This window comes from Geospiza fortis, unplaced genomic scaffold (assembly GCF_000277835.1).
Source record: "Geospiza fortis unplaced genomic scaffold, GeoFor_1.0 scaffold301, whole genome shotgun sequence".
Classification (NCBI taxonomy): Eukaryota; Metazoa; Chordata; class Aves; order Passeriformes; family Thraupidae; genus Geospiza; species Geospiza fortis.
In genome coordinates, this window is record NW_005054490.1 from 942,603 (window position 1) to 962,589 (window position 19,987).

Consider the following 19,987-nt stretch of genomic DNA (forward strand, 5'->3'; position numbering starts at 1 on the left):
AGCTGGAAGAAGTACTGAGTCTTTTCCTGTCCATCTATGCAGAGTACCCATTAGAGACAATATTTACATGATTTAGGACCACCTGCATATAGAGACCAATTAGAAAAGTTTAAGCTGCTGAGGACTCCCCAGGTTAAGAAGCAATCAGAGCAATTATTAAGAAATTGACCAGGGAAAACATGCATTACATTGGCAATACCAGTAAGAGAAAAAAAAAATGAGAAACAAGACTGAATATGTTTAAATGCAGATGTTCTCTGCAAACAAGGCAGAAGAATGCAGGATCTTATGGAATCCTGAGCAAGTGAACAAAGATAATTAAGATGAAGTACCAATTAATTAAGAAAATAACTGAAGAACATAAAAATTATGCCAAAAAACCTAAGGGGCAGAAGAGTAAACATCAGTTATAAATTTTAAGCAGAAATTTATTTAAGTGATAGCGTACTGGCACAGCAGGAGTCAGGAGAATGGCAGCATCACTCAATGCCAGATCTAATAATCTAAAGAGGAAACTGATAGCTAAAAGCCAATTCAAGAGAAAAACAAGACATGGACAGATTTACAGTTAGCTTGACCTGTATGGAAACTAGGAAAGGAGAGAATCTACAGAGAACATAGAAAAGAAATACACAGTTTGATGAAAGGTAGATGACAAGCTTCCCTGTCTAGGAAAAACTCACCAAAACCAAAAACAACCCTAATAAGCAAAAGAAGACCAAAAAACCTTGTGTGTCTCCTCCTACCTCCCCAGAAAAACCCTATCAGCCCTAAAACTGAAGACCATGGGGGAGGGAAAAAGAATGTTTTGTTGTGTGAACTATCCCCCTTCAGGCTCTACACAGCATATTGCTGATGCCAAAATAATTGGAAAGAGGGAAGGTTTAATGAATAAAAAATATAAAAGGTTAAGTGAAAGTGTTAATAAAGCATTGAGTTAAAGAGAGGTTAAAAATTCAAAGAAAATGTACTTGAGCAGACTGGGAGAAGAAGTGTTGTAATTCAGAAAGCAATGATGAAGGATGATAGAGATAAATGTTGGACTATTACTTTTAAAAAACTTATGAAACAATGAAGCAATTTCATCAGGTCAATAAATGAAAGTTGCTTGTAAATAAAAAAGACTATTAATGACTTAAAATATTTTTTTCCAAACTGACGATAAAAAGGTATCTTTCAGTGATGATACATACCTTGGTCCAAAAATAGACTCAAATATGAAATTTTAATCTTACAGTTTATACTTCCATAGGAATTATATCCATGGAAATATAATGTTTCAATTTTCTTCTAGACCAAAGGTACAGGTTCTTAAAATTTTAAGTCACTGCATCAAACAATACATTTCAATAACATACCAACTTCTTTTGTTGTCAAAAAATAGTACTAAGAATAGTTTCTCATCTGATTTGGTCTGCATTTGTTCTCCAATTTTCAGTACATCTAGAGGTGGCACTGGTATAGTAACACCGTTGTGATGGCCAGCAACACGAGGCATCTTAGGGTCAATAATCTGTAAGGGAGAAGAAAGGACAGTTCCTCATTTTTAAAATGATGTAATTAATTTTAAGAAAGTATTACAGATTAAGTTAACAAGAAATAATAAAATAAACAGCTACTGGATATGAATTGACTTTGTGTTACACAAAACTTTTTGACATTAGCTGAATAGGCATAGTGGAGACCTAGTGGCAGAATTGACTGTAAACACTGAAAAAAGCATTTTTCATGCCTATCAGTTCTTCTTAGAAGTCCCATTTGAATTCCACTTGGTACAACTTTGAGACTGACAAGCAGGTTTTAGAATGAAAAAGTCAAATCACGATTTCTAGAAGCTGTAGCTGACCTCAAATTTTAGTGTTTGAATTTCATATACCTTAAAGAATCAACTGATGTTAAGGTATAAAGTATTTCAGGAAAATACATGCTCCATACTCAAACTCAGGAGCAAAAATTTAAAAACAAAAAAAAGGTGTATCTTTCAAATATCTTGCATATCCAATTTAATGACTCAGTCTTCAATAAAACATACAGTTACAGTCACAAAGTCTTTCTAAACAAAACTTGAGGGAGAAAAAGAATATGCTGCTCATGTTAAACAAACCTTCCTGATGGAAAAATCCTTTGCAGGCAGCTCACAGCACTATGAAGTGCTTAGCTTCTACTCAAAGAAAGGTTTTTACTCCATGCTTGTTCCACCCATCTACTCTATGAACTCCTGTTGCTTTTCCACCATCCACACTGGCACCAATCTTAATCTACAGTAAACTGACTTAAGGAAATAAATTAATAGAAAGCTAATACTGTGGGGAGCTTGTAGAAATCAGAAGAATTTTCTTCTCTGGCACCTTCTTGAGGTTTAACTCCTCTACTGACTTATCCCACTCTCAGACACACCAATGCTGACATAAAGGAGAAGGCAGAAAAGGAACCCTTTGGTCTTCATCAGTTTAAATCTAGCGCTAACACCTTTCAAGAGACAATCATCAAATTTTCAGCATCTGACCCAAGTGCCTTTGAGTCACCCACTGTGGGTACTTAAACTCAAGTGCTCTGAATGCCACCTTCAGAGGTTTTAACCTGACTCTGTATGATTACATTTCACGTTGTCTTTAGAACACACATATTAAAAGTCGTGATTGTCCAGACTCATATATGAATCAAGCCAGTGTATGAACTGTTCATATAACCTCAAAGGCCTAAAGCCAAACACCTCATCAGTATGTTCTCTGCAAGCTTTGATGTAAGCAGAACCGTGTCTGCTTTTCCTTTACTAACACACACACACACACACATATATATATATATATATCCTCTATTAACAACAGCTTTAAGTTTCCAGTACATCATCCACAATTGGCTGCAATCAGTCCGTTTATTCCAGCTATTGAGTTTTTTGTTTCTTTAATGAGCTGCAGCATCAAGAGTATTTTTATACTCATTTTGCAGCAGAAATAATATGTAACATAGAAACAAAGACTACTGAGACAAGTATGCTGGTTTTACCAGGGATAGAGACAATTTTCTTCACAGTAGGTGGTACAGGGCTATGTTTTGGATTTGGGTTGAAAACTGCATTGACAACATAAAGATGTTTTTGTTAATGCTGAGCTGTGCTTACACAGAGTAAAGGTCTCTTCACCCTCTCACACTGTCCCACCAGTGAGGAGGCTGGGGGTGCACATGGAGTTGGGAGGGGACACAGCTGGGGCAGCTGACTCCAACTGACCTTAGGGACAGCCTATCCCATATGGCATCATGCTCAGTATATAGAGCTGGGGGAAGAAGGAGGAAGGAAGGGACATTCAGTGTGATGGTGTTTGCATTCCCAAGCCACATGTAAAGGAGCTCTGTGTTCCTGGGGATGACTGAACACCCGCTGCCCATGGGAAGTGGTGAATGAATTTGCTCTGCTTGTGTGCATGGCTTTTGCTTTCCCTATTAAACTGTCTTTATCTCAACCCATGAGTTTTCTCCCCTGCACTCATCATACTCCCCACTCCACCCACAGGGAGCGAGCGAGTGGCTGTGGGAGGCTGCACGACACAGGAGTATTGCACATCTCCAAGGGCTGGCAGGGCAGCAGAAATTATTGACTTAAAAACTGGTACTGCAGTAACTTTACAAACTCAGTGCATAGTAAAGAGGGCAGAACAAGCCACCTTTCTCCAACCTGAATGGGAATTTACCAATTACCTTAAGTCTGTGCATGGTGTTTTCAGACCAGAAACAGTCACTACTGTACTTCTGGGAAGCTGGGCACTTACCAGAGCTGGGTAAGAAGGATATCCACTGCATTTGGCCCATACTACTTTCAGAGGCTCAAGAACAGATGTTGCAGCATCAGTTGAAATCCACATACTGCTATGCCCAACTTCTAAGAACAAAGAAACATAAAATTAAAATGTTCCAGAATGAAACCTCTGACAAATCTGCAGCTCTTGGTTTCCTATTCAATAGCTCATGATCCTTAGAATCCAAATACTAATACCAACTTTCACACACATACCAATAAAAACAAGGTAGTATTCATAAGAGCTCTTTACATGATATTAATACTTTTTTTCCAAACTTACAGATAAAGAACAAGAGTTTAGACACTTCTAGAAATAGCATATTCTAAAACATCTTAGTTCTTAGACAGTGTTTGACAAATTCCAATGATTCTTTCCCTTTGAAAAAGCTCCAAAAAACCCCATAAAATTATACTACTTCAAATAACAGTTTCTTTTACTGTGATGACAATCCTGTCACAGAGGTGATGATTTTCAAGATCCAATTTGCACAGTATATATTTCCAAGTGTTGGATACCTGGATACCCACACTGAGATTAGCACCTCATAACTTAGCAATACTGGTACACCTTTCCATTCTTATGCCTATTCTGACCTGCATTTTGATTTCCATTTATTTTCAACAAGTTTTCTTGGTCTCTCTTGCCCTGCCCTTTCCTGCAGTCAAGTTCAAAAATGTCAACAGGTTTCTAGGCAGCAGCACTAGTGTTTTAGCTCTTCTCAAAAAGCAGGGTAATGAACAACAGAGTTTAAGTTACTGTGCACTTCTACAGAATCCTCAATTTTCTTCTCTGCTGCTCAGCAATGGATTGAAGCCTGAGATAGGCAAAAGCCTTTCAGTCAACCAAAACCACAACTGGTCCCCTAGATACAGTCCAGAGACTGATCAGAAGAGTGAGTTACAACCTCAAGATGGAACTGGGGGTGGTGATCAAAGGGAGAAAAGTGATCCAAGTTCATATGCTGTGAAGGTCAGGCAGCACTTATTGTATGAGGAAACCTGGTACCAAGATACAGTTCAGGGGCTGCAGCTGCACTTTCTTTCAGTAGTCAGGCAATACTTACTGCTGAGAGAAAGTGCATTTCAAATGGGCACTGCTTATTTATAATGAAAGCTGGCATGCAGATACATGTTCTATCTTGACATTACAAAAACATTCCAGGGTTTGTTGTTGATCTTAAACCATAAAAGTGGTTTAAGATCTTTTAAAAGTAGAAATAGCAAGAAAAAAGTATTTAAAGTCATCACATTAAAAAAAATTAGTTCAGTCATTCTGCACAGTAAGTTCTGTTTCTCTGCTCTGTTAGTAACAGTTTGTAAAGTATTCACATGTCAATTAGAAAGAGCCATGAGGGTTTCAATTAATTCATCCCTTATTTACAGACTGTTTCAAAAATATGTACGTAGAACTGTATCTGGTATATAAAAACAGTTTGAGTCCTTCAGGACAGCTAACAAGAAAGAAATCTACACTATTCTCAGCTGCAAAGAAAATTTTAATGCTGAATAGAAAATCATACATAAGCTGACAGGATGCATGCAGCCAGACTCAGAGACTTCTCAGGTGTATATACAAGTGAGAGTCTCAGAATTCTTCCTAGTCAGAGTTTATTCCACATGGTAGTAAGAGGTTACTAATCTAATACATAGGATTACTTATTTTCTTTTAAAGATCATCAAAAGAAAACTCATCTTCTCTTGTTATTTCAAAACCTCTTTATTTCCTCAAGCAAGGAGAGAAAATTAATCAAAATCAGAGTTTGATGCTATTCTTTAAAAAGTCTTTAAAGAGTCAAAAGCAGAATTCAGTAGTTTCTGGAAGGATATCAACAACATTTTCAGACGGCTTAATGTATTCAAGCAGTAAAAATAATAATGTTAAAATCTGTCAAATAAATGGAAAAAATTATACACTATTATTAAGAATTCTATTTTTTATAGTTACCAGCTGCAATTCTTGCTGCTTTGGCATAATTTCCATTTTCAATGCATGATATCAGTTCACTTCGATCTTCCAGTGTGTGTCTCCGTATCAGGGCAGGTTTACCTTTACCACACTTCGGGAGACTAAAACTACAAAAATATTAATATTAAAATCACTACTTGATAATTAACATTGCTCACTATAAATCAAAATTTTGAATGAGAATTTACATTTCATCAGTACAGGGTAAAATCAGTGGAGTAAGCTCTAAAAATATTTTGAGTAACAAATACAAACAACATAAGAGCCAAAACTCTGATTATTTTCATACAAAGAATTGCCTGGTTATCAGCAAAAGACAGGTCCACTGTTCCAACAGTTCTACTACACAGAAAACACAACTATTCTTTCTTTAATTTTTCAGTAAATATTTCAGTCTTTCAATTGTGAAATGTCTCTTCTCAAAATGGGAAATTTGCTTTCTACACACTTGAGTTTTCTTCAAGAAATCACAGAATGTGAACAACAATTATACTGATAATTTGATCTAGAATATCACATTTAAAATAGATGCAATAGTAAATCATCTTTGTTTCTGAAAGCCTGTTTGACATGACTGCATTAACACCATTCCCTTAACCTGAACATATGAATAAAGTCCCCTATTTCTGTCTAACAGATTTACCCTATACTGACTATCCTGTATGTCCCATCCTCATAGCCCAGGACTGGAGACAGCTACCTCTCACCCAGAAACCAGTGTTCTTTCAGAAGATACACCACTGGTGATGGAGACATCAATGGTGGCATAAGTGTCCATTCTGACAGTCCTGCCTTTAACAGCAGACTCCACGGAGAGAAAGTCAATAGCTGGTACAGAGGTACTATCAACACTGTAGTACCTACCCAGCAACCCACAGACTGATAACCTACAGTTCCAAAGCTATCAAACTACCTTTTTTGTGTACAAGACTCTGCTTTGTAAGTTGCTTCTCTTATTGCCTTCACAAAAACAAACACACACATTTTTAGTGTTCCAGGAAGGTAATTAAGCCAATATACTATATGTAAAAACATATCTGTATCTTTACAGAGCAAGAGAAGCACAGTCAGTTTAAAAATATAACTGCCTGGATATGCAATAACCTGAATTCAACAGAAGAATCCCAGCAATCCTGAAAGGTATCTCTGATCTGACATAACTGAGAAAACTGAAATACACTCTTTTTTCCAAAATTTATGCAATCTTCCAACGTGGGTCACAAGCACTATAGAAAACTGATATATTTAGTCTCAAATCTGTATTTCATATTCACAGTTTTACCTTGAGTTACACAAGAGACTGTTACTAGATGAAATACTAGATTCTGATGCACAGCGGCGACGAGGTTCAACTTTTCTTCCTGGAGTATCGTCTAATGCTCTCTCTTTACTTTCATCTCCAAAACCATTTGATAGACCTGCAGCATAACACAAAAAATAAACTGCATCAAACTGGAAACCACACCATTTTCATTAACAACCTTTTGTATTTACACAATGTACACAATTATTGTTTTGTTCAAGTATTTTGGTGTGATGAAAAAGAATGTGAATATTAACAAAATATGTAAGTTCAAGGAAGTATTATAAATAGGAAGTTCCTGTTGTCCAGATTTTAAAAACAGGATGAACCTTTAGGTAAGGTACAAGAAAAAAAAAAAGCAAGCAGAGATTGTAACATGAGAAATACTAACAGAAGCATCAAATCAGTCTTTGCAGTAATGTTTCCAACTATTAAAACAATCACGCTGCAAAAGCTAAGTAGAAAAAAACCCAAGAAAATAAAATGTTACAAATCAGGCAGATTACCAATCCAACAAAAGGCTTATTTCAATGCAATGCTATGATCATTAAAATCCTTTTCAAACACTGGAAGTAAAGGCTGATATGGATTTCTCCATGACACTATCTAATTCTTCCTCGTAGGGTTTCCATTTTAGTAAATTCAGACTGACTGACACTATGATGACTGTCTTCTGTCACCAATAATCAATAATATGCACGGTACTGTTTTTAATTAACCTTCCCTTTAACACAAGTTTGCATACATCAAAGGATATTACATTTTAATTTCATAATTGTAATGAAAACATTAAAAAGGCTTTTATATTACAATCCACTTATTTGATGGGCTGTTGCCAATCCTGCTCTGGGTTTGCTATACAAACAGTACTATCCTTATTAAGCCATTTCTATACTTGATTAAAGAGGCAAATGAAAGGTTTTAAGATAGCATTCTGAAGACTTTCCAGGGTGTGTGGGAGTGTATGTGGAGGTGTGGACATTAGGTCTACAAGGAAAGAATCCCACAGAGACTCTAGAATATGATCAGAAATGCACTCAGCTAAAGGCAATGGTACCAGCCTGCAGTCAGCCACTGCAAACTGTAGGCTACAAAGAGAACAACATTTTAAAACAAATTCAGTTCTGGGCATGCCACTCCCAACACAAGGAAGACCTACCCATCCCAGTCATCCTTACCACTACCAAAGACCTGAAGGCCATCATGATCATTGTACATTCAGACACAGACAAACTAGGTTATGTAGCATACCCCTTCACATGCCCCTCCACAGAGCCTTTTACTGTAAAACAATTATGGCAGAACTCCCTTTATTAATTCTTCCAGTCTGTTTGCTACAAAGACAAAGGAGGCTGATAACTAAGGAGCTTGAGCTTAGCAAGTTACTTTTTACAATCCAGTAATTTTTCAAGCATTTCCATATAGTGACTTACGGGGTTTTTCCCCTCCACCCCAGGAGACATTCCATTTGGATTATGAACACAATTTCAGATTTTTAAGAGAAAAAGGAGTATATTTACTCAAGGTTCTGAAAGATTTACATATAAGCATTCTCTTTCATTGTCATTTAGTTTACACTATAAATATTCATTTGAGAGTGTTTGTTTTGTAACTCCTATATTTGCCTTTGATTTCCTACAGAAGAAAAATTATAAACGTAGCATTGTCCTGAGTGACAAGCACCAAACTATTCATCAGTGGTATTAATTAATCTTGTTCTCACTCTCAGCAAGTTGATAAAAATATCTGCAGATTAAGGAGGAATTTGGTCTTAGACTGTGATGAAACAGAACATGCTTTATGAAAAAGTGTATAGGGGAATTTAAGTTATCACAGTACATTTCACACGGCATTTGAAATGAAAAGCTAAAAAAAACATTCTGCAAAGGACATCTCCTACGTCTCTGCAAAAATTACTTGTTATACTTCAATATCCTGTCAGATTTATCTTTCAAGTGAGGTGTATAAACTGTTTTGTTTTCATCCTGCGACAAGCTGGAGACACATTACTCAAGTTATCACTCAGGCATCTAGCTAATGTGAAGCAGCTATCAGCAGAAACAAGTCAGATCACAGACTGAATTTTAAACAGGAAGACAGATCAAGTAATGACTGCTGCCAGAACAAGGGCACAGCTCGTATCCATATATAAGCCAAATGTGACTTGGATGCTTATCTCTGCATACATTGGTTTTGTACATGCACACCCAGGACAAAAGGAGCAAAATAATATTTTTATTATTTCAATCAGTTTATGACTGCACTGTCACCAAAATGGACATTTTGGCACTCTCAGTCCCTGGCAATGGTGGCTTCTCTTTGTCAACAAGTCAGTACCAAGAAATGGTAAGGAGACAGTTTTCAGCAACACAGCGGACAAAGCAACCATGTGATGGCCTTGACTGCTGAAGTTAAGAAACAAGGGATACGGCAGAAACATGCAACTGTAGCAATCAAGGCAGCTCTCTAAGGTGGCAGTCCAGCCCTATTCTAGTTTAAATATAAACTGTGCGTTTAATGACTCATTTAATTCACTTCAGATTAGAGTAAAAAATGTTTTATCAATCTGCAGAATAGTTACTAACAGTGGTGTCCTGGTTTCTGCTGGGATAGAGCAAATTTTTTTCTGAGCAGCTGTTACAGTGATGTATTTTGATTTGAATGTTGATAACACACTGATGTTTGAGTTGATGAGCAGGGCTGAGAGTTAATTAAGGACTTTTCAGTGTCTCATGCCCTGCCAGTGAGCAGGGGCACAAGCTAGGAGGACCACAGCCAGGACAGCTGACCCAAACTGGCCAAAAGGATATCCCATACCATGGAGTGCCACGCCCCATAAATAAAACGGGGGCTTGGGAGTTGGCTGGGAGGGGCTGACCACTGCTGGGGGACAGAGCTGGGCATTGGTTAGTGGGTGCTATGCAGTATCGCACATCACTTGTTTCTCTTGGGTTTTATTCCTTTTTCACATTATTATTATTATTATTACTACTACTATTTCATTTTACTTTTTTTCAATTGTTAAACTGTTCTTATCTCAACCCAGAGGTTTTACCTTTTTCTGATTCTCATCCCACTGTGAGGACCAAGGAGTGGGAAGTGAGAGAGTAGCTGGTTGGCACTTGGTTGTCAGCTGGGGTTAAACTACTGTAAGTGGGGAAAAAAACCCACTTACACATTTTTGACAAAAAAGGAATACTAAAGTGCAAAAGAATTTAGAGCTTCCCAGACATATTTCTCTCTTGCTTGTGGAAGTATGAAAAACAAAGAACATGCAATCTAGCAGCAGGAGTAATTTTCCTGAGCACCAAGCCCCAAATGACAGGAGCTTACACAATCTATGAGACTCCAGTTTATACAGTTCATATTTTGGAAGGTATAAGGAATAGGCATTATTTTAAGAAAGGAAAACTCAAGGCTTATTTTAAACAAAACACACTCATATCTAGTCATAGATGAAGTAGTTCACAAGTGACCTTGTAACTTGCCAGAAAAAACTGAGGCAATAAAACCTAAGTGTTTTATGGTAGTAGCACTGATGTGCAAAAAAAGATCAGATATACTACATGATTTGGTTTCTGTTATATCATTACAAAACTACTTTCTCATGAATCATGAAACACCCAGTGTCCTGTAGCTGCTAGCGTATGTGAAATTAAAGATCTCCATTTGCTTTAAGGAATTTACATTTTATAGAATCAAAAGATATAACTAAGAAGGCCAAATAAAGAAAATCCATGAGACCTAACTCATCCTGCTTACAACTTTTCCACAAGCTCATGATTTTGTTAGATCAAATGAGCTTTCTCTACAGTCATGGAGTGAAATTTCATGTCAGGTACTAAACTTCTTACACATACTGCCTCCTCATCAATACCACTGAATGACAACCCTCCTCTTCATCCCAGAAGTCCTGAAGATCAAACTAAAAGCCTTTAATTAGTGGTTCATTTCCTTTACTTTTCCACTCTGTTCTTAAGTTTCTTCAAAAAAAGCAGTCCACTCTCAAGAGGCAGAACTTAACCTTTTTCAATTAAAAAGGGAATTCTCTAACAATGAAGTCTGCTATCAATCTTAAATGCAGGGTTACTGCTATTTCTAATCTTCAGCTCAACTTCTATTTATATGGAAAATTCACTGCCTTGCAAATCACAGCATAACACAACCATTTTGAAAATAAAGAAATGCTAACTAAGAAGAAAAAAAGTAAGGCAAAGACAATCAGCCTGATACTTTTCCACAGGTCTCTCACTGCACTGAAAACTGTATTAATCAGGCAAAGTTTTAACTTCTTCTCAACAGTGCCAGTTTGTTCTTAGGCTGCATTTAAAACTTTCACTGACTACCTACATCAAGCAAGTTGGAATCCTTTTGCCCATATTAAATAAATAGAATCAGGAAAAGGTAATTTCCAAAAGAAAGCAGAAGTTTGGAAAACATGATAGAGGAACAAAGCTTAAGAGCAGCACAGCATGTCCATGAATGTACAAAATGCTGCCCCAGAATACAGAATTGTACATTTCAGACTGTAATACACCTTACAGTTCTGCTGAAACAAAAAGAAAGCAGAACTTGCACAAAATTATTTTAAAGTAATTAATTCTGAACTATGTGCAGCTTGATGCAAAACCAAGCACATCAAAATATAAGATGAAGTGCTCTCCTACAACTAGACCTGACGAGCTGAAATTCAACCACTAAAAAACCTGGGAGTATTCAAACAATGACTGCACACAGTGCACCAGCACTTCTACAACACTATTTAGCGTCATTTTCAGTCACGACTTGAGCACTTACCCTGAACACTGGTGTTACTCTTCATTAAAATATATATACAGCAGAGGAAAATGTGTATTTTATTAAAAAAAAAACCATTTTTTTCTGGTAGGTTTCACTTCTCCACTTCTCCAAGGAAGATGAGACTGGTTTTTCTGGGAAAGGGAAGAAGATGGAGATGTAGCCTTCTTAGCTAATCTGCTCTCACAGAACATGTTCTGGGAATAAGAATGTCGGGACTGGTAAAACTCTGCGACCAGCGTGTGTCACATATACTACAACACGTACAGCTTTGTAACTTACGGAAATGGGGCAATATATTGAATGAAGAGCATAGTTTCATATGTGTCAATGACTTCCTCCAAGAGTGTTCATTTCTATTTGTTTTTTGTTTTAAGGATGGCTGGTGTCTCCAACATGATCCAAATTAATTACTTCAAATGTAATTGTCTTTCTGCGTTCCAAAATGATCATTTAATTGAATTCCATTCCATGTTGAGGATAATAGAAAATAATTAGGATCCAAAGAGATAAATACCCAGCATGATATTAGTTAATATGAGAACCTGGAAGACAGTGAAAAAGTCATTAAGTCTCTCTGAAAGGAAACAGAGCTTTCAATTAAATAAGCCATCCTTACAGCAGTGTCCAGAGATAGTGAGAATGACACAAGTGTCCTGTGTATTCTATCACTAAAACCTAAGGTTTCTAAAGGGACTATCTAAGTAAGTTTCACTTTGATTCAGGCCTCTGTCTTGAAAAAGAAAATACTGAAAGTCATTGAAAACACAGAATACAACCTCCATGTGCATGATATGCATCAAGAACACAGTTTAGAAATGTAGCTAAAAATACCTCCAGTAAGAGTAAGAAAGGGGATGCCACTGATTTAGGGAGATTTATATATACAGATAAGCACACACAGGATAAGGGAATACTTGAAGGTAATAAATCATCAAAAGTTACTGTATTCTTAAAAATGCAAACCTTGGAAATGGGCAGACTGCAGACACAGGAATGTATCCACTAAGTTTTTTTTTTCACAAGTAAGAGCATAAGACCCTAAGAGAAACCCACTAAATGTTATTTCAAACAGTAAATTCTAAAGTGCAACAGGAATATTAAACACAGTTCTTCTTTTCAGAATACACAGATGAATATCAGAGCACAGCAAAGCTTCCAGTACTTAAAACAGTCTTCAGTATGCAGACAAAATGGAAGCCAGTTATTCAAAGACTACAAAGCCTGGTGAGTCCCCTTGGAAATGAAGAGTCCCCTTGGTCATGGCTAAAGACAGCAAAGACAGCTCAGTATGAGCTCATGATGCGGCACCTACACACTAAACAGCAGTACCTTTCAAGATCCTAACCAGAAAATCTTAACCTTTAAAGATTTAAGTGACACAGAACAAATGCAGTTTGGTGGCTCAATAAATGGCCTGTTTGATGGGTTCCAAAAGAATGCCAAAGAATTAATCTTGTAACTACTAATTTTCTTCAAATCTGAGAATAAGAAGTGTCTCTGGCAAATCAGATGAGACTCTACTACAACAGCAAAATCTGATTTACACAACAGAAAGGAAAACTAATCAGAATTTAGTAACTACAGCTTCCATAAGATAAGGATCATACATTGCTTTGCATTACAACAGGATCTCTGTACTGTAGAATGAGTGTTCAGGGCATTTCAGAGCATGCGAGTGGGAGGCAACCTTAGTGGAGGAGTCTGAAAACACTCCAGAAAACTCTGAAATGAAAAGAGAGCATACAAGAAGAAACATTTCTCAAAAAAAAAAAAAAAATTACAACTTCTTCTAAGACAGTATCAGCTGTTCCAGTGGTAGACTGATAGACTGATGAAGCAGTAGAGTAGAAAATGCCATTAAAAAGTGCACACTCAAAACCTAAAAAATTCAAAACTAACTTTACAAACTGAATTCCTGAATCAGCTTTGGTTTATACAATTTATGACATGTAAAGCAGATGACTGCAAAATACAAGCTTTAAGTGCCTGAATCACATACAGACCAAGGGCATGTCATTCAGGATCCAGAAATTACTACAGAAAGCCAGTAGTATTTAGGACCATTAATTCTAATTACCTTGGTAAAAATTACTTAAGAGGATTTAAGATCAGAATCTTTTTTCCAAACATTTTTTACTGATTTATGCCCAAACAGTTAAGAACCTTAAGAAAGAAAAAAATTTTTTTAACATTTTCCATTTGAAGATTTTTACTTTCTCACCTACAAAATCCTGAAAAAATCTTTAGAGATTTCTTAAAGACTTAAATTGATATACATTATTTTAATTCACAACTTACAATAATCAAAAAGCATTATAATTATTTATCAATACACTGCATGAAAATCCTAGTGGCCTAGGAATCTTTCAGAGCAGACCAGCAGGACCTGACACCTACAAAGAAAAGCTGCTCCATTTCCTAAACCAAGATGTTCCTGAATGGAACTAACTTTTGGAAATTACTAGCTACAGGATTTTACACAGAGCAAAAATCAACACAGATTTTTTCTTCATTGAAAGTAAGGGATTCCCTGTAATTGTGAGAACACAACTTTTAGGTATGCTATCCAATGAAAAGGAAACAGATAGACAGAAAACTCCAGAGCTCTCCTATGTAAGGAGGTCAAGCAATCTGATTCTATTAAAAATAAATAATTTAGCATTTATTTGCCTTCTACAGCTATTTAGGAAAATTGGTGCATAATTTGTTCCTCTTTCTAGGATAGGGAACAGAAAATGAAGCTGAAGTTGCTACTTGAAAGAAAGATCAAGGCAGAGATCTGCCACTCCTGAGATGACATACAGGACATCACAGTAAAATGTAAATATTTTAATTACTTCAGTAAATTACTCAGCTGCATTCCCAGTCCTAATTTTCCAGGCCTTTTTTACCTTGAGAGGTACTTCACGCAGAGAGACTAAAACTTCCTGTGATTCAGTATAAAAGATCCAGTGCTTTACAGCCTCCTTCTATGGCAGCTTGCAGAGTACTTGAAGAAGTGCATGACCTGAGTCCTTTGAGACTGAAGCATCTTACTAAAAAATTATTCCAGCCTAGCAAAAATCAACAATGCTTGCTATCCTAAGATTTTCTTCCTGGCTTCATTGACAGGATCTGGAAAGACCAAATGAGATGTTTCACTGCTCATGCAGTCAACCTGACAGTGCATGAAGCATCCTCAAGTGAAGATAATCAAGAGCTATTAAAATACCAGCCCAGCTTTGCTATTTTTAGGCAAAACTGAACAAAAGAGTTAAAATAAGGCTGACTTGCATGTTCGTCTCTTTGTATCTAATCAGATGAATCTATAGTTGCTTTTTTCCCCTCAGACATGAAGTACTTTTATCTTCAACACACAATTTTTTTCAAGAACTCAGGAGTTAACCATGGTTATCAACTGAAGGTTAGTTATTGGCATCTGCTTTTGTGTCCACTTTTTTCCAATGCCATGCTGCTAGGAAGTAATTTCTGAGCATTATTAAAGCTTAGGAGGAAAGGGAAAAAGGAAAACTCAAGGAAGAAAATAGAATAAAAAGAAGGAGAAGAGAAAATGAAATCAAAGTGGGAGCATTACCACATTAGGACAGCATGACCAATGACCGCTGTTTTGGTGGCAACAACACAAAGCAACTTTGCTCCAATTTTACCCCTTCTTGAGTATTACATGTTTCTTTGTATGGGATATCTTCTTAATGTGTACCCTTCCCCTGTGCATGCCAAAGAAATTACATCTGGGTACCACAATGAGAAACATAGCAGAGAGCTATTCAATTCAAACTATCCCGAAATACTAGGCTGTGTGTATGATACAGGGGACAATTACATGCTACCATAATTACTCTTTATGAAGGGCATTCCTCTATGCATGCAAATGTATGATCTAATCTCTTCTAACTGAATGAAAAACGGGAAAAGAAAAATAAAAAACACCACAAATCCACACACAAACTTTCTCTGGGAGACATTAATCTGCAGTCAATCACACTGTGTAAACTGTCCCACTCTCTCCACTCACAGCAGAATGGGCCATAAGTGACTGGTACGTTTGCATGCAAGGTTCAGTGCCTGATGCTGCTGTTGGAGCCACTGGATTAACCTTTTCTATTGTCCACCTCTTAAATCAGACCTGTAGGTGAGTATGTGGGGGTTGGACTGGATAACCTTTAAAGGCCCCTTCCAACCTGAACTATTCTATCACGTTCCAAACGGCTCAGCTCACTTGATCCACGCTGATACACTCTATGTCTGGGAAGAGGGGACTTCACCATATTTAAGCCTGTGAATTTGAAGGTAGGTCATCTATACTCAGCCACAGCACCACGGCAAGCATCTTCTTAAATAAATTAAGAACAGACTTACAAAAAGTATAGTGTGACTCTCCAAATTCACTAACTTTTTAGCTATTTTCAATAAATCCCACAATTCTGTTTACCATCTGCACCACACAGAAAAAAATAGTCTTAAATGTCACAAATTAAGCATGTAGGGGACTATGACATTTAATTCTTTTACAAAGCCAAACCTGGGCCAAGAAATGAGCTAAGTATTAAAAAAAAGAGAAGAATAAAAAAAGCAGCACTAGAATACCGTAAAAGGCTCCACAATTCCTACAGCATCAGGAAAAACAGAAAGGCTTCCAGAAACATTTGCTTATTATTACAGAAGATTTGGTTATAATCATCTCAGAACACACAGCAATTGTATGTTGGGTGCTAATAATTAGTATCTTAAAAATAATCCAAAAGACATCACTTTCAAATATATTAACATTTTTAAGATCCAATTTTTTATTCTAGAAAAATGTCCAGAATACTAGTGTATAATGGACCTTATGTATGCACACATCTCACAAGCATTGAAAAAAGCACCACATTGCCATTTACCCAGGTGTTCATCAACCCCCACCACTCTCAACTATGTTGCTCAAAATTCGCTCTATTTTAATAACATAAATCAAGAAATAGGAAAAGCATTTTTCATCATCAGGAAGTTAATACTATGATTATTTATATGAAATAAAACCAGAACGAACATTTATGTTCTTGAAACACATTGTGAGTGTTGATTGGCATAAAACAGCTTCCTACCCCCTCTTTCTGCCTTATGCACTAATGTTATTCTATGTCTATTACAAAACCGTTCCCTTATCTCTCAAAATGTTCCCAGAAATTAAATTGGCATAAATTTTCACAGGCCTGGCAGAACTCCTGGCTGAAGTTTGAGTGGGCCAAAAAGAAATTAAGAAATGCAATGAGGTTCTTTTATTTTTTTTTTAATCGTAATTTCTTTCCTTAATTTGCTTTATTTTCTTAGTAAATGGTCCTACATTTCCCAGTGGCCTATCAACCTACCAGAAGACCAATTAACCAAACATATTTTGACAACTGAACAGCCAGACTCCTGTGCTCCCCATGTCTCTACACTGACAAATTTAACAATCCAGAGAATAATTCCTTTTAGGCCTTTGTAACCTCCTCACAATCTCTAATACTTTGTTTGCAAATACACCTTAAAATGTTTTATGTTTCCAAACCTCCTGGAGTCAGGCAGCTGAAGTTCTTGAACACCATTAAGTGCTCAAATAATTAAATTTCAAATCAGACTTTACATGAAACAATCACTACGCATTTCAAAACAACAAACCAGGACTGTGGATTTGTCAATAGATTTAGTCAAATTGTTGCACTTTATTAATGAATATCAATTATATATATATATAGATATATATATATATATACACACATACACACATGTACTGTCATTCCTGTCTATGCTAACCACAAGAGATATTTGGGGCTTATACCAACTATACCAATTTGGGGCTTTTTTTGCTGAGGAACCTTTATTTTAGTTTTTTTATTTACTTCGAAGATGTAAGTTTCTTAGATATGCATGTTTTACTTTCACTTCCTCCATTTAATGAATGGTAATGAATGCTGTGCATATAAAGCCTGACTTTTAGTCAAATGGGCCTGTGGTCCAGAGAGGCAAATATTCATTAGAAATCAAGTACTCAAGAATTAAAACAATGAACTGTGCTCCATTTCACTCCAGACACAATGTCTACCCTTATCATATCAAAATTAAGTAACAGCTGTCCTCACTACAATATTAAATTCTATCAAATACAAATGGAATTCATATACAGGTTACCTGCCATCATTTTATAACACTTGAACAGAAACAAAGTCAGCCCAACATTTACTAAGAGATTTAATAAGGAATCTGTGTTGTATACTGATAACTGTATGTGAAGTATGTATTAAGAAATTGTAAATTCCCCCTCTGTGCTTTTTACTGTGTGAATATTGTACTTCAGTGATCCATATTCTAAATACTTGTTTACATGAGTTTCAGTACCTTGAGAAAATCTGTGTAGCCGGAAACGAAAATATGAAGTAAATTATATACTTCACTGAAATTTCCTACTATTGCATTTGGACAATAAATAATAGAAACACAACATACTATAATAATCACTATCTGAAATCCTGATTCTGTGGTAAGTTACAGTGGTTGTTTTAGGATAGTGTATTTTAAATCCTTACTTTCTAATTAAAATAGAGAGTACTGTAACAGCAACTATCAATTTTAAAACCTAAATTTACAAAACCTTAGACATGATTAATAACACCAAGTACACAGGCAAGTTTCATCTGATCATAAGCTAGCATTTCATAATGTTAAAAAGGGTTTCTTGAAACATAAATTTGTTCCATCTGCTGTCTTACTAATACACAACTGGTAGAGGCAGATTTTTAATGGTCAGTAAAATCTACCTTCTATCCATTAATCAATCGCATTTTTCTCTGATATAACAACTGCACAAAATATTTCCCTGAAAGATTGATTCATCTTTGGAATGAAAGAGGAAGGTAAGTAAACAATGGGTATTTGGAAAAGGTCATTAAACTTGTCACAGTTAAGACTTGACATGCCCAACCTTCAAGAATCATACATCAATCTCTGATGTCACCAAAATTTCCTAGGTAAATCAACAATCTTCTTTTGGAAATTGTTGCTAGATACCATATGAAGCAAACCCAAAATACATCAAATATGTACAGGAAATTTTTAAACACGTCTCCACTATGCAGCTGTCAGTTTCTACACAGGAACTACAAAGACAGATGTACTCTGTGATAATGTAGAACACTACAAAATTTAAATTTAAGATTACACTACACTCCTGCTTCATATATTTTAAAGATTCACATATGAAAGGTTACAGTATGGAAATGAACTGCTTTCAGTTCTCCTTGAAGGCTAACTCATGTTGTTCAATAGTCCTCTACTTCTGAAAAAGAGCTGGCATTTCAGTAATCCTATGTATGAAAACCAACAGCATCTGGGACACCACACTTACAAAGGAGTGTGTCAGTGGATTCTATATGTGTCTTTCTTGAAAATAACTGGAAAAACATCAACCCCAAATGTAAGTCAAGAGAGCACAATAAAAGCAGTCTACAAGAATAATGAAACAACCAGGTAGGTGTGGTTTCACTCAACTAAATAAACTTTAGAGTCCTCCTTTGAACTTCGTAATGTAAGAATACAGGAGTGACAAGAAAGGGGGAAACACTGAAGAGACTGCAGAGTAAGGGACAGAAACAAGACATCCTTAAATAATGTCAAAAACCCTCATATTGGCTATGAGTAGGTAAGAAAGAAAAAATATGTGACAGTGCAGCTCTCAACCACTTAAAAATTTCAATCCTTGGCATATTAAGTGGTTCTTTTTCATGATTTTTTCTGTATTCAGTAAAATTAAGGATAGTTAATATTCACACCATTCAAAAAAAACTATGCAACAATAATTCATTTTCAACTGCAAGGATTTCCCCCAAAGCTGGTAACTCAGTCAATGCACACAAGAAGCCTGTTGCATGCCTTTTCCTATGACTAGATGGCTTTGGAAGAAAAAGCTCTGCTGGATTCTACTGAATAAAAACATTCTTACCTACAGCACGAGATTAAATTGTGTAAAAAATAACCATAGAGAAAGAATGTATTGCTATATACATCACCTAATGCATTTTTATCATAACACAGACATCTCCATGAATCAATACCAGCTGCACACACAAAAAATCTCAACTGTTTTTAAATCTTGGTAAGTATC

At 36.2% G+C, this 19,987-nt stretch overlaps 1 protein-coding gene across 2 annotated transcripts in view; it reads right to left on the bottom strand.

Moving 5' to 3' along the window:
• BRD1 (bromodomain containing 1) overlaps nucleotides 1–19,987 on the bottom strand; it is a 54,961-nt gene that overhangs the window by 3,247 nt on the left and 31,727 nt on the right. Inside the window, exons 9-12 of one of the 2 annotated variants that reach the window (XM_031063240.1) lie at nucleotides 7,045–7,180; nucleotides 5,742–5,869; nucleotides 3,768–3,874; nucleotides 1,359–1,513 (exon numbers count right to left, since the gene is read on the bottom strand). In XM_031063240.1, coding sequence (XP_030919100.1) covers nucleotides 1,359–1,513; nucleotides 3,768–3,874; nucleotides 5,742–5,869; nucleotides 7,045–7,180 — 526 coding nt within the window. Of the gene's footprint in view, nucleotides 1–1,358; nucleotides 1,514–3,767; nucleotides 3,878–5,741; nucleotides 5,870–7,044; nucleotides 7,181–19,987 lie in introns of both variants that reach the window. The other variant, XM_005428518.3, reaches the window with a different exon arrangement.